The following is a 13,805-nucleotide window of genomic DNA, read 5'->3' as shown; positions in this document are numbered from 1 at the left end:
ACAGGATACCATCAAGCATGTCCAGTTACAAAGCAGATCTCAGAAAGAGATAGAGGGTATAGCTGGGCCAGCTGGGTATGGTGGCGGGTGCCTTTAATCCTAGCGCTCAGGAGGCAGGGGCAGGTGCATCTTGCTGAACTGCCCAATTCTCATGAAAGACCTGAAGAATGGCACGTATAAGCAGCTGAGCAGGATAAATACCAGTGTCCCTGCAATAAGCCACCCCTGTGTGTAAGAGCCTAGTGTGGACATGTCTCCAGGCAGGGACGAGGCCATCCCCCCAGACATCTGCTGACTGATCAAGCATTGTGCCACACTGGCCTGACAGTGGTGGGCAACCCTCGACTTGCCGGTTTCTCTATGAGCAACATGTATTTGTTGCTGTTGTTTGTTTTTGTTTTGAGACGGGGTCTCACTATGGAGCCCTAGCTGGCCTGGAGCTCACTATGTAGACCAGGATGACCTCAGATTTACGGACATGCGCCTATGTCTGATTTCCAAGTACTGGGATTAAAGATACTGCTACACCCAGCATTCTGAATATATTTAGGGGGCTCATGGGACACTGGATGCTTCTGAAAGGATATGGTGAGGACTTGCTGGTGTCATGGTGAACCTGATGGCTCATCCCTGGTGTTCATCCTGTGCCATCAAGAGATGACACCAGGACAAATACTGCACGTTTTCTCTCGTATATGAATGTTAGCTTTTAAGCTTTAGAAATGTGTGTTTCAGTTCAAATAACCACAGAGGTTATGGACCTAGTAAGGGGTCAGGGGGAGGAGGAGATCTTCCAAGAAAGGGAAAGTATAGTATTATGGAGAGAGAAAGGAGAAGTTAGAGGAGGAGGATTAAATGGGGAGGGGGAGGGGAGGACAGGGTAAAGGGGGGAAAAGGAGGAGGAGAATTAATGCTAAAGCCTTTTTAAAAGCCATGTGGAAACCCTCTACTGTAGAAGCTTTTTAAAAATATATACATATAATGTTTGATATTTTGTGTTCTGACAAATAAAGCTTGTCTGGAGATCAGAGGGCAGAGCTAGTCACTAGTTAACCATAGAGGCCAGGCAGTGGTGGTGCATGCCTTTAATCCCAGCACTTTGGGGGAGGAAGCAGGAAGATCAGGAGTTCAAGGCCACCCCAGGCTACACAAGACTGAACCAGTCTAAAAGAGAAACAGAGCTGGGCAGTGGTGGTGCATGCCTTTGATCCCAGCACATGGGAGGCTCATGCCTTTAATCCCAGCATCGGGAGGTGGAGACAAGAATATAAGGCCGATGGAGATAGGATCTCGGCCCCATTCAGTCGGAGGATTCACAGAGACAGGCTCCCCCATTCGGTCTAAGGATTTGTAGAGGTAAGAACTCTCTGGTGGCTGCTGTTCTGCTCAGATCTTTCAGCTTTCACCTTCGATATCTGACTCCGGGTTTTTATTGTTAAGACTAATTAGGATCATACTTCATACATATATAAAAGGGATTTAAATGGAATTACTATACAAAGGGGGAGACAGTGCCTCAACTAGACATGTCCTCAAGTAAACCCTCCAGTCTCAGGAATGGGTTACATAGTTTTGAATTGTTGGCTAAAGAGGTCCCATAGATAACCCCTCAAACATTGCAGACCATTTCCAAGGCTATTGGTTACTCTCCATAACATGTTGGTAAGGCCCTTTGCTGAAGATACAGCTTACTGATATCATCAAGCATGGACAAACTGCCCAACTAGAAGTTTTACCCCCACAGATTAGTGTTCATGGTGCTTTTCATGCTACTGGAGGAGAAAATCATCAGTTGCACTCAGGTACAAGCTCTGTGACCTACAACCGAGACTTGCCTGCAAGATATAGTGTGCAACAGTGGTACAAATGTTATGGGGTATTCAACCACTCTTTGACTGGATGTAAGGCCCACTCTATGAGATGGAACCCATACTTGACACTGCTAAAGTGGCCAAGAACCCGAGACTAGGTAGGTCATGGGCCTAGGAAAAAACTTCCTACTATTCTGCCACTAAAGGGACATTGCCATAAAATGATTCCTAATGACATTGCTGTACCCATGAGCATCACTTAAACCTCATCAGAGAAGCTTCTTCTTGCAATAGATGGTAACTGATGGAGACTCACAACTGGACAACGTGCAGAGCGAGAGACTTCGGAGCACTCAGCCCTAAATGGGGTGTCTTTATCAAAGCCCTCCCCTCAAGGTTCAGGGATCTATGCAGAAGAGGAGGCAGACTGTAAGAGTCAGAGCTGGTGGAGGACCCTGAGGAAATAGTGTTCTCCAGACACAGCAGGTCTGATGCACATGTGAACTCACAGAGACTGTGACAGCACACACGAGACCTGCACAAGTTCAAACCAGATGAAACTCCAGCACAGAAAAGGGGGTGTAGACACCCTATCCCTAACCAAGAAGCTATTCGCAATTGATACCTGCTCAGAAAGGGAAAATCAATTTTCTCCAGTAGAGTGTCGCTGAGTGTATCAGCCATGTTTCAGATCAGCCATGTTTCAGGGCAGGTCCCATGCCCAGGAGCAATCAACCAACACAAAATGGACCTCATTTTTTTGTTACCCTTTTTATTTTGTTTTGGTATTTTTTCTTATTAATTTCTTTTTTTAATGTTTTTTTTTTGTAATTTATATAACTTTATTTCATGTGCATTGGTGTGAAGGTGTCAGATCCTCTGGAACTGGAGTTACAGACAGTTGTGAGCTGCCATGTAGGTGCTGGGAATTGAACCCAGGTCCTTTTTTAAAGTTTGTTTTGACTTTCACTTTTTGGGGTTGTTTTCATTTTCTTTTTTGAAAGAGAGGGAACATGAAGTTGAGTGGATAGGGAGGTAGGGGGAATCTGGGAGAGGCTGGGGAGAGGAAAGAGTATGTTCAAAACATATGAAAAAAATTGAAATAAAAATTTAAAAAATCCAAACTTTGAAAATCTTTAAGGATTAATAAAAAAGGAAGAAAGTAAATACACACGCACGCACGCATGCACGCACGCACGCACGCACGCACGCACGCACGCACACACAATATCCCTTGGGAATGGTTTCAGAGTATGTGGGGAGTGAATGGAATTTTTGATGGTTGTTTTCTGTGATTTAGTGAATAAAGCTAAAGCCTAGGAAAGGGGTAAGATGGCCACATTCCAGGGAAAGACACCTCCAAGTGTTAAAAGGAGACACTAAACATTAAAGAAGTATCACTAACTACAAAACATTAGTACCAGTTTTTAAAAAAGATTTATTTTTATTTCATGTTCTGTGTTTGCTTACATGTTTGTCTGCGGACCATATGCATGCAGTACCCAAGGTGGTCAGAAGAGGGCACTAGGTCCTCTGGAACTGGTGTTACAAGTTGTGAGCCAATACGGGAATGCTGGGAATCTAACCGAGCTCCTCCAGGAGAGCGGCCAGTGAACTCAACCACTGAGGCATCTCGCCATCCCTATTAGTAAGAGTTTTGTAAATAAGCTCTTCGTGACCTTTTAACGTGTTTTGCCTCATTTCTGACTTGTAGCCTTCACCCTGTTTTTATGTGTCATCCTGAGGGGGAAGTCTTATGGGAGGGTACAAATGATACCAGGAACGAGAAGGAAGGCTGTACCTCCACATATGAGGCCTGGGACAGAGTCGCTAAACATCTCTGCCCGGGATATCTGGTGCGATCATCTTAGAGCTGAGCATCCTGCCTCCGCCGAGTCTGAGTCATTCACTCACTCATCCGTGGACACGCTGCGTACGTACGTACAGAGCAAGACTTACCCGCGCATGTCGCTGGTGTTAACGTGCTCGCGCTTGCTTCTCTTCAGATGAGATCCTGCTGCAGGTCTTTTCCAACGACCCAAAATATTTATCAAAAGAAGACGCCAGAGCAGCTGATGAGCTGGTTACGTGGAGAGACTTGGTGAAGGAAGGTAAGCACATGCCCATGGATTAGAAATTCATGTGTTGGCTGCGCTGGGCTGTGATCTGAACATTCTGGAAAACAGTTACTGATGGGGCACGGCCACACTGAGAACTGAAGGGAGAGAGTGTCTGAGACCCTTGCTGTAATTTCCATCGGCTATGGAGTCCGTGGTACCCAGCGTCAGGCATGTTCTGCCCTTTTGGATGCCGTTCAGAGAACATCAACTAATTTGCAAGTAGAGTTCACTGCTCCCAGCAGCACGAACCCTGAGTAGCATTAATAACATCTACTCAATGTACTTTATAATCTCGGGTGCATGAATCATTTGAGAGCGAAAATATGGTATCTCCTCCATCCTTGACTACATAGTGAGTTTGAGGCTAGCCTAGGCTGTATGAGCTCTTGTCTCAAAAAAGAAGAGAAAGGGCTAGAGAGATGGTTTGTGGGTAAGAGCACTTGCTTCTCTTCCAGAAGACCTGAGTTCAGTTCCCAGCTCTGGCTCCTGGAGATCTGACACCCTCTTCTGGCCTCCATGGGCACTGCACACACAGCATACATTTACACATATGCACACACACACACACACACACACACACACACACACACACACACACATAATCTATTAAAAAGCTCAAACCAACCAACAATAATAACAAACCAAAAAAAAAAAAAAAAAAACAAACCAAAAACCCACCTGTCTTAATTAGTATTATTGCTGTGAAGAGACACCATGACCATAGCAACTCTTATAGAGAGAGCATTTAATTGAGGCTGGCTTATAGTTTCAGAGTCTTAGTCCATCATTATCATGGTGGGAAGGACGGCAGCATGCAGGCAGATATGGTGCTTAAGAAGTAGCTGACGACCAAGGATTCAAATATTCGAGCCTATGGGTGCCAATCTTATTCAAACCAACCAACCAACCAACCAACCAACCAACCAACAAGCCTCTCCTCCAGTGGGGAAAAAGATCTTGCTCAAGGCACACCTTCAAAAAATGATAAAAGGAACATGCCCTTTCCCCAAAGCAGCTTCATGTTGCTGGAAAACAGTAACGAACTGGGAATCAGCCCAATTTATAAGGAGAGAATCATGAGTGAGAAATCTGCCAGCAGTGACCTTATGGCCTTGGTGGCAGGGGAATGAGCGTGTTGATGTGTTGTATATAGTTGTATATTCCAGGTCATGAGGGTCATTTCCTGTGTCTGCCTGGGCTCCTCTGTTGTCAGTGGTCAGGTGATGGCCCCATGTCCACATAGGACCTTTCAGCTGCATGTCTTCATACACCATACACATTAAATTCTATGTTAGTGTCATTTAAAAATGTGAAACAAGGTATCTCATTGGACAAAGGTGTTTTTTGCCAAGCCTGAAACTTTGAGTTTGAGGCCCAGGACCCTTATGGTGCTAGGAGAGATCTGGCATCTACTGGTTGCCCTCTGACCCCCACATGCATGTTGTGGCCTGTGCACACCCCACTTCGGCCACCCACCCACAAAATAAAAAATGCAATAAAAATAGTGAAAGAAACAAAACATGGACCCAGATGCTCAGAGGAGCAATGAAAAAATTTCCCCTCTCTTTTTCCATGTGCTTCATTAAAAGAAGCCATGTTTCCTGGGATTCTCTCGAATCAGAATATTTTATTGGCACTATGGTAATTCCCGACAGCCGTAAATGGAAATGGCGATGGTCTGAGTTGAGATAAGTATATAATGATTCGTTTTGCTCCTGCTCATATTTAGAACCGAGGGAGGGTGAACAGGGCTTTGCAGGTCACCCTCCTGCCGAGAATGCGCGGCTGCAAGCTGGATTAGGTCAAGTGTTCAATCCCTGGCTAGACTGAAGATACCAGGATGCCGGAAGGGTGAAGGAAAGAGCTGCCGTTGGCAGCTGACTCTTCCTCCTCTGCCATAAACCAGCGAGGGCCCTCCCTCCCCACAGGGTAGTGGGGGCTTTTGAGGAGCTGCACACATTCCCGGGGTGCCACTCAAGAAGACCCTCCATCCTGAGGGCTGTGGGAAAGTGTTCCCGCCAGCCAGCGAGCAAGGCTCATCCTACCTCTGTGATTAGGGAGATCTGCCTTGAAGACAGGTTGAACAACCATGGCAGGAAGCCCAGGGAGCCTTCTTTCCTGAAAATCTGAGACAATCTCCCTTATCTGGGCTGATTAATACGTGTTTTTTCCCCTAGGTCAGAGTGTAGGGATGAGCCCAGTGGTCCCCACACCCAACAGTGTGTCAGCCCTGGGGAACAGGTGGGAAGATGGGAGACACTTACTAAGAGTCCTCAAGACCAGGAACCTCTAAAAGTGGAGCCCAGGTTTCTACATGTTTCTGTGCATTTTTCAGAGTGCAGCACCCAGGGACCACTTCCTACCAAGTGGAACCACTGAGTTAGATCTTTGGGGTAATTCATTCACAAACGAACACCCTTTAAAATGAGGATTTCTAATACCCTTGATTTTGTTTCCTCTAAGTATCGTGTTAGTGATACGTTAAACATAATTGGCTACCTTTTTGATAACTGGACATCCCTTGAGAAAGGCAAGGAGACGATGGCCTGCTAAGGACTGGGCTAGAATGTCAACTTTGTGTCTTCGATGCCACATCCAAGAAAAGATGATCAAATCTGGCACATAAAGTTCATTAAAATTTTTTAGATGTAACAGTCCATTTTTTCCATGATGTGGCTACCGATTGTCTCAGCACCATTTATTAGGAAGTCCATCTTAGCCGTGGTGGTCGGAGATGTCTCCTTTGTCATGGAGTAACTCCCCCTCTCCCACATTTAGGGGCTCTACCTGAGCTTCCTGCTCATCTCCTTGTACAACATCAGCACGCTGTTTTAATGAGAGGCTGAAACAGTTTGTGTTTGGATGTCCTGCAGGACCAGCCCCTTCGCAATTTCTGTCAACCCCCCACCCAGTGACTTTCTGGCCATTTTAAATGATAGTTTTTCCATTTGAGTTTTAACTGTCAGTCTGTCTAACTTTATTAAAAACCGGTTTGTACTTTTCTCAGCCATTTTGGAAAAACCGATGAGCCACCCTAAGCTAGAAAGGGGGATATCTTGACAAAATTTTAAGCTTGTCTTTGGCTTTTTCAGTGTGTTCCATATCTCTATCTACACATGTGTGTGTGTATGTGTGTGTGAATGCATAACTTGCTAAATTATTACTTTTCTGTGTTGCTGTAAATGGAGATTTCTCTATTATTCTACACACTCCTGAGTTAAGGTTTTGATAGGACAGTAAACTGATCTGTTCTCGATCATTTCGTGGCCTTAGTACCTGTGCTGGCTGGGTTTCATCAACTTCACACAAACTTGAGTCCCCTGGGAAGAGGGAACTTGAACTGAGGAATTACCTCCACCAGACTGGCTCATGGGCATGTCCGGTGGAGGGGTGTCTTCTTGATTATAACCGATGGACGTGGTCAGCCCTGGGCAGCTGGTTCTGGGCTGTATAAAAAGGCAAGCGAGTAAGCCTCTGGGGTCTCTGCTTTGGTTCCTGCCTCCAGATTCCTGCTTGGCTTCCCTTGATGAACTGGGACCTGTGAGCCACTTAAGCTCTTTTGTTCTCCAAGCTGTTCTTGATCACGAGGTTTATCATAGCAACAGAGAAGCAGACTAAGAGAGGACCTTCCTTGATTCCAGTAACACCTAATATAAATATGTGTGTATATGTACCACAGCATCTGCAGAGAGAGAGAGAGAGTTCTACTTCTTTACACACTGCTGAGTCTCTCATCCTCATATGGGTCCTATCTAACTACATTGCTACTATCTCCAAGACAGTCTTTATGAGTAGTGGAAATATAGTTATACTCTGTCTTGTGCCCCTCTTAGGGGGAGATGCTGCTAATGTTTCTCTATGAAGATAGTGGTTATGGGACTAAGAAAGAGAGTATCTGTCTATCTATCTATCTATCTATCTATCTACCTACTACCTATCATCAATCTACCTATCTCCCTCTCTATCCAAACACACACACACATACACATATATTTACATACTGAGAAAGAATTCCTTAATTTCTATTTGCTGTGGTAGGTTTGTTTTTTGGGATTTATGTATTTTATGTGTATATTAAGTACCTGTTATGTACCATCTCTCCAATCCTATTGGTCGTTATTCTTGTAGTCCACACTTTGAAATGATGGTAAGACAGATCACACTCTTCAGTGCAGACTAGCCTTTTCGTCCCACGGAGGCACTAGGGGCATAGAAGGGTGCTGGATTGTAATACGATTTTATAAATGGATGTGGGAGGGGGTGACTGGTACAATAATAATCACTACTGTGACAACAGAGTCAACACAGTGAGCACTGTCTGTCAGCTGCTGGAGTTTTCTTCTGCATTTACCCATTTCATCTCCACAGCAGTCTGATGTTAACTGTGCATGGGTTTTCCATCTGGGGGATGCAAAGGTTAAGTAACCTGCTGCAGGTCACAGCATCCAGCAGGGGGCAGTGTTGGTTCACAAACCAAAGTCAGCGGAGCTGCTGGTTATGGCTACAGTTTGTGCTTTATTTTGCAGACATCATCCAGAGCAACAATCCCCCCTATCTTTAGACAGGCACCCTACTGTCCCTGGGGTGGGAAGCTCTGTCTCCAGGTATCCTGCCTTTGGCTGAATGGGTGAACAATGTACTCAAAATAATTGTCACTGAACAACAACGAAGACAGCATTTCCCCCTCTAAAGCATTCATGGCATGAGATAATTTTTAAATGCTGGAGTTTGCTTTTTGCCCCTTCTTGTTACACTAGAGGGGACTAGGTGCCTGTTGGGTCAGCTCCCCTGGAACAAACTTCATATCACATCTCAAACCTTAAGGTAGGCCCTAACCTGCCATCTTGGTAGATTTTTTTTTCCCCCTAGAATCTTTGCATAGTAGCAAAGAAGACATCACCTCTTAAAAAGCTGTAGGAAGCGTTATTGATGTCTTTCTCCCTTATAGACTCTTAACTCAGTACGTGACAATGTTCTAAGTACAAATGAGCTCCCACCCCCATTTTACCCAAATTCAATGTATGCAGCAGGCTACCCCCACTAGGTTTGAAGTCAATTCCGTGTTATTTGTCCTTGTAAGGAAGGAATCCCACTATAAATGGATTGTCACCCAACTGGTTATCACATTATAAACTGATTATTTGCGGGGCTGGTGAGATGGCTGATTTGGTCATGTGCTTGCTCCACAAGGGAAGGGTCTGAGTTTGGATCCCCAGTAGCTGAGGAAGAACCTGGATACTGTGACGCACATCTGCAGTCCAGTGCTAGGGAGGCCAAGGTGAGGATCCTTGAGGTCTACTGGCTAGCCGGTCTAGCCAATGGGTGAACTCCAGTGAGAGACCCTGTCTCAAAAAACAATGTGGAGACCCAGAAAGATGGCTGAGCAATTGAGAGTGCATACTGCTCTGGCAGAGACGCTGAGTTCAATTCCCTGCACACACACTGGGCAGCTCATAAGTGTCAGTAACTCCAGCTCCAAGGGCCTCGAGACTCCATGGCACCTGCACTTACATGTGTGTACCCACATACAGATATGCACAACTAGTGTGTGTGTGTGTGTGTGTGTGTGTGTGCCTGTGTGTGTGTACATGTGCATATGTATGCATGTTTGTATGTATGTATTGTTTTTTCAAGACAGTGTTTTTCTATGTAGCCCTGGCTGTCCTGGAACTCACTCTGTGGACCAGGCTGGCCTTGAACTCAGAGATCCACCTGTCTCTGTATCCTGAGTGCTTGGGATTAAAGTCATATGCCACCACTGCCTGGCTTAAAAATAAATCTTAAAAAAATAAGGTAGGGAGAAATTAAGGAAGGTATATGCTATTGGTCCCTGACCTCTATACAGATGCACGTGCGCGCGCGCGCACACACACACACACACACACACACACACACACACACACACACACACACACACACGTCAGTACACCTGCTTACATGTCTGTACATACAACCATGCATATACATGAATAAAAACACACAAATTGATTGTTTTTTTTTAATTGGCAATGTTGGATTTCTAGGAACCCCTACGTTAGAAATATTTCAACCAGAAAACCTCCCTTGGGACTGTATCATAAAGTTAAATCATTTGAACTTAATGGCTTTTGTAGGTCAGAAATACCAGCAATTTCATATGGGTTAATTCAGTACCATGGAAACCACTCCGAGATCTTTGATTTACAGGCCACATATCTGTGCTCAAGCTTCTTTCAGAATGGAATCCCTAGAAAGAACGTTACTTCCCCTCATAATTCCGGCAGAGAGCCTGAAGTACCGGGTTAAAAATACTTGGTTCATATGAGCAGATGCAAGTGTTTCCTTCACTCAGCTGTGTTCCTTGGAATTCTATTCCTGCATGGTTTAAAAATATGTCCACAAATGCTTTGCTACCTCTCCCTCCAAAATATGGAGCTCTGTGAGTGTGGGCTGGATTTCGTGACTTGCTTCTAATGAGTGGCGGCAGCGATGGCGAGCCACTCTCTAGATCAGGTCACCAAAGGTGTCGTGTTTCTACCTGGCTGTCTCTTGGTTCCTCCACTCTGCTGGAAGTTGCCTGTCATGCTGTGAGGATGCTCAAACGGTCCCAAGGGGAGTAGCTCTGATGGGGAACAGAACTTTCTTATCTATAGCCAATAAGGATGTTCAAGATGCTTTCCTTGGGTAGTTTTGGATCAGAGTTACTCATAAGTTGTAGTCAAAATCCTTCAAGATTCATCCTTTTATTTAAAAGCTAACAACTGATTTTTTTTTTCTGACTGGTCATGGGCTCTGTGCTAGAGGCTAAAGAGCTAAGTGAGATATTCTTGTTCTCCAAGATCTTGCTTACAACTAATAAGATAGTCAATGGATCACTCACTCTGCTCAAAGGTGGCTGCCATATTGTAAGGATGCTCAAACAGTCCAAAAGAGCATGGCTCTGGTGGTGGGAGTTAGAGAGATGGTTCCCAGCACCCACATGGTGGCTCACAACCATCTAAAACTAACTCCAGTTCCAGGGGATCTAACGCTCTCTTCGGGTCTCTGCAGGCACCAGGCACTTATGTCGTGCACAGACATACATGTAGGCAAAACACCCATATACATAAAATAAATGGCTAAAAAAGGAGAGTCAATCTAGTTAGTGAATTAGAGGGACTGGATGGTTCAGTGGTAAGAACACTGGCTGCTCTCCCAGAGGGCTTGGATTCCAGTACCTACACAGAGGCTTACTACTGCCTTTAAGTCAAATTTCAGGGAATCAGATGCCCTTTTCTGTCCTCTGTAGGTACCAGGTAATATGTGGATACAGACATACATGCAGGCTAGACACTCACAAACATTTAAAAAAAAAAGGGGGGGGGACCCCAGAAAACTTCACAACCCTTGATATTCTCCAAAGACAATGAAATGAAAACTCCTGGCCATATTGATGACAAATGTGGATAGTAGTGCTTTTTCTGTTGACAGTGTGACCCCTTTGTGGTACAGAGAAATGAAAGTGTGTGTTCAGGTGTGATGTCTACTTTGTGTGTGTGAGCTCATGTGTGTGTACATATTTGCATACATGCACACACACATTTGTGCATGCATGTGGAGGTCAGAGGTAAACTCTCAGGAGTCTGTTCTTTCCTTCATCATGAGGATCCCGGCGTTTGAACCGAGGTCATTGGGCTTGGCTGCAGACACCTTTATCCACTGAACCAGCCCACTGGCCTCAACCTTGTTTTTTTTTGAGATCAATCTTTCACTAGCCACCTGGAACTCAGCAAGTAGGCTAGGCTGGCTGGCTGGCAAGCCCCAGAGATCCACCTTCTCCGTCTCCCCAGAACATTGGGAGGACAAACATACACCATCTTTTTCACATGGGTCCTTGGGGACCAAACTCAGGCCCTCATGCTTCTACGCCAAGCCCTCCACTGACATAGCTGTCTCCCTCTGCACAAGTATCTTCTTTATACAGCCCTCTGAAAGATCAGGCAATGCAGCCCTCATGACAGAGCCCATGCTAACCATGTTCTGTGTCTCGTTGCTGATCCCTTAATGAGTTGCCATTTTCAAAGCCAGCTGATGGCTGGGTATATTAAATTGAACATTTTCTCACTTTTCAAAGCCAACTTGCAAAATGACTGAACCTGTCTCTCTTCTAAGAATAATGAAAATATCATGGATCTCTTGTCACACACTTAACAACCTTTGCCCCATGGCAATGAGTTTTGCTTCTTTTGTGAATGCCTCCAAAGATTCTGCAAGCTCACCCTGCACCTCCACTCTGGGTCTCAGGGTTCCCTCTGCCGGGGCTGGGGCCCGGCTCGGCTTGAGGTTGTCCGGGGTGTAGGAGTCACTGTTTCTCTCCCTGCCCATTTGTCTTTGTGTAGCTTTTCTTTCCAACTCACGCAGACCATGCAGGTCTCCTCAGGGCTCCTACCCATGGGCTCCAACTTGTTCCACGGAGCAGCTCAGATCATCTATTACATGGTGTCCAGGACCTTCCCATGCCTGCCAAAGACCACTCTCTTGGCCTCCTGTTTCTCTGGACCAAACGCTCCCAGGCATTTTTGCTGGCCCTCTTATTCAAATGAGTCACAGACTGCCAATGGCCGAGCTAGGGTGGGAGAGTTTCTCATTCCCAAGCCTGTCTTCTTTCTTCTAAAACCGTGATGATGCAGTTTGACGGCACCAGTACATATCTCAGTGGGGTTCATTTTCCTGTTATGCGTAACTCTTTGTGGTTTACACATGACTTTCACACATGTCCTGCCATCTATCGGGCAAGTCATAGCATCTGTATTTCATACAAATGGAGACAGAGGCTCAAGTCCAGGCTCGATACCCGAAGCGTGGTTCCCCACAGGCAGGAGCCCTATCTGTGAGACATGCACACTCTCAGTTCTACTTAGACCCATAGAGTCAGAAACTCAAAAGTGGGGCCCACCAGTCTGTGGTGTTTGATAAGCCTTCCCCGTGAGAACCATTGCCTTAGCAGTGAGTGAGTGAATTTGTTAGGTTACAAATAAAACCGAAACACTGATGGACTTTAGAAGCTTTAGGCCTCTCCCCCACCCCCACACCCCCTTACTTTGGTTCTGGAAGAAGCTACCAAAGGTTTGGGGTGATGCTTTAGTGGATAAAGCATTTGCCACACAATGTAAGGACCGGGTTAGAATCCCTGGAACTCACGTAAAGCTGTATGTGGCAGCATGCATGTGTAGTCCCAGGGCTCCGGTGAGTGTTATCTGTTTTTGTTTTTATTATCTTCAGTGGCTGCCCCTTAAGCAACGGCTTTGGCACCAGGGACCGCAGCCTGAGGGGATTTTGTTCCCTCAGGCACCGACTCTTTCAAAGCTACTAAGGGAACTTACGATTCAACAGTTTAGGTGGAATCCTGCTCACTCAGAGAGGCTGAATAGCAAGTAGCTTACCTTCTCCCCTTGCTGGCATCTTCCAAAAAAAACCCCGGGTCCTCCTCTCAGCCCCCACTTAAAAACAATTGCTACACGTGGTTTCCTCCTTGCCACTTCCTGTCAGCTACTTGCTGACTTAGCCACCTGCTCATGGGTTGTTTTATTTAATGCAACACACTGTAAAATAATATTCCCCAACAGTGAGGTCAGGAAAATCTGGAAGTTTCAGGGCCAGCTAGCCTGGTATACACCATGACTGACAACAAAGAGACTCACCTCTCAAACAATGTGAAAGGTGAAGACTTGTCCTCTGACTTCCACACGTGTGCACATGCTACACACACACACACACACACACACACACACACACACACACACACACACACACACGCTTCTTTGTCATAGAAACAGAATTAAGCTCAGGCCAATAACGGTAGGCAAAACTGTTAATGTGAGCTTCCTATCTCTATAACGAAATACCTGAGATGATC

At 45.5% G+C, this 13,805-nt stretch overlaps 1 protein-coding gene across 4 annotated transcripts in view; it reads left to right on the top strand.

Moving 5' to 3' along the window:
• Positions 1–13,805, top strand: part of C21H2orf92 (chromosome 21 C2orf92 homolog) — a 53,077-nt gene that overhangs the window by 21,786 nt on the left and 17,486 nt on the right. For all 4 annotated transcript variants that reach the window (XM_042266465.2, XM_042266463.2, XM_076557485.1 and 1 more), the window contains one exon: positions 3,818–3,922. In XM_042266465.2, the coding sequence (XP_042122399.2) occupies positions 3,818–3,922 (105 nt within the window). The remainder of the gene's footprint in view (positions 1–3,817; positions 3,923–13,805) is intronic.

Source organism: Peromyscus maniculatus, chromosome 21 (assembly GCF_049852395.1).
Source record: "Peromyscus maniculatus bairdii isolate BWxNUB_F1_BW_parent chromosome 21, HU_Pman_BW_mat_3.1, whole genome shotgun sequence".
Taxonomy (NCBI): domain Eukaryota; kingdom Metazoa; phylum Chordata; class Mammalia; order Rodentia; family Cricetidae; genus Peromyscus; species Peromyscus maniculatus.
The sequence above is the reverse complement of the archived record's forward strand: the minus strand, read 5'-3'. Positions and strand labels throughout refer to the sequence as shown.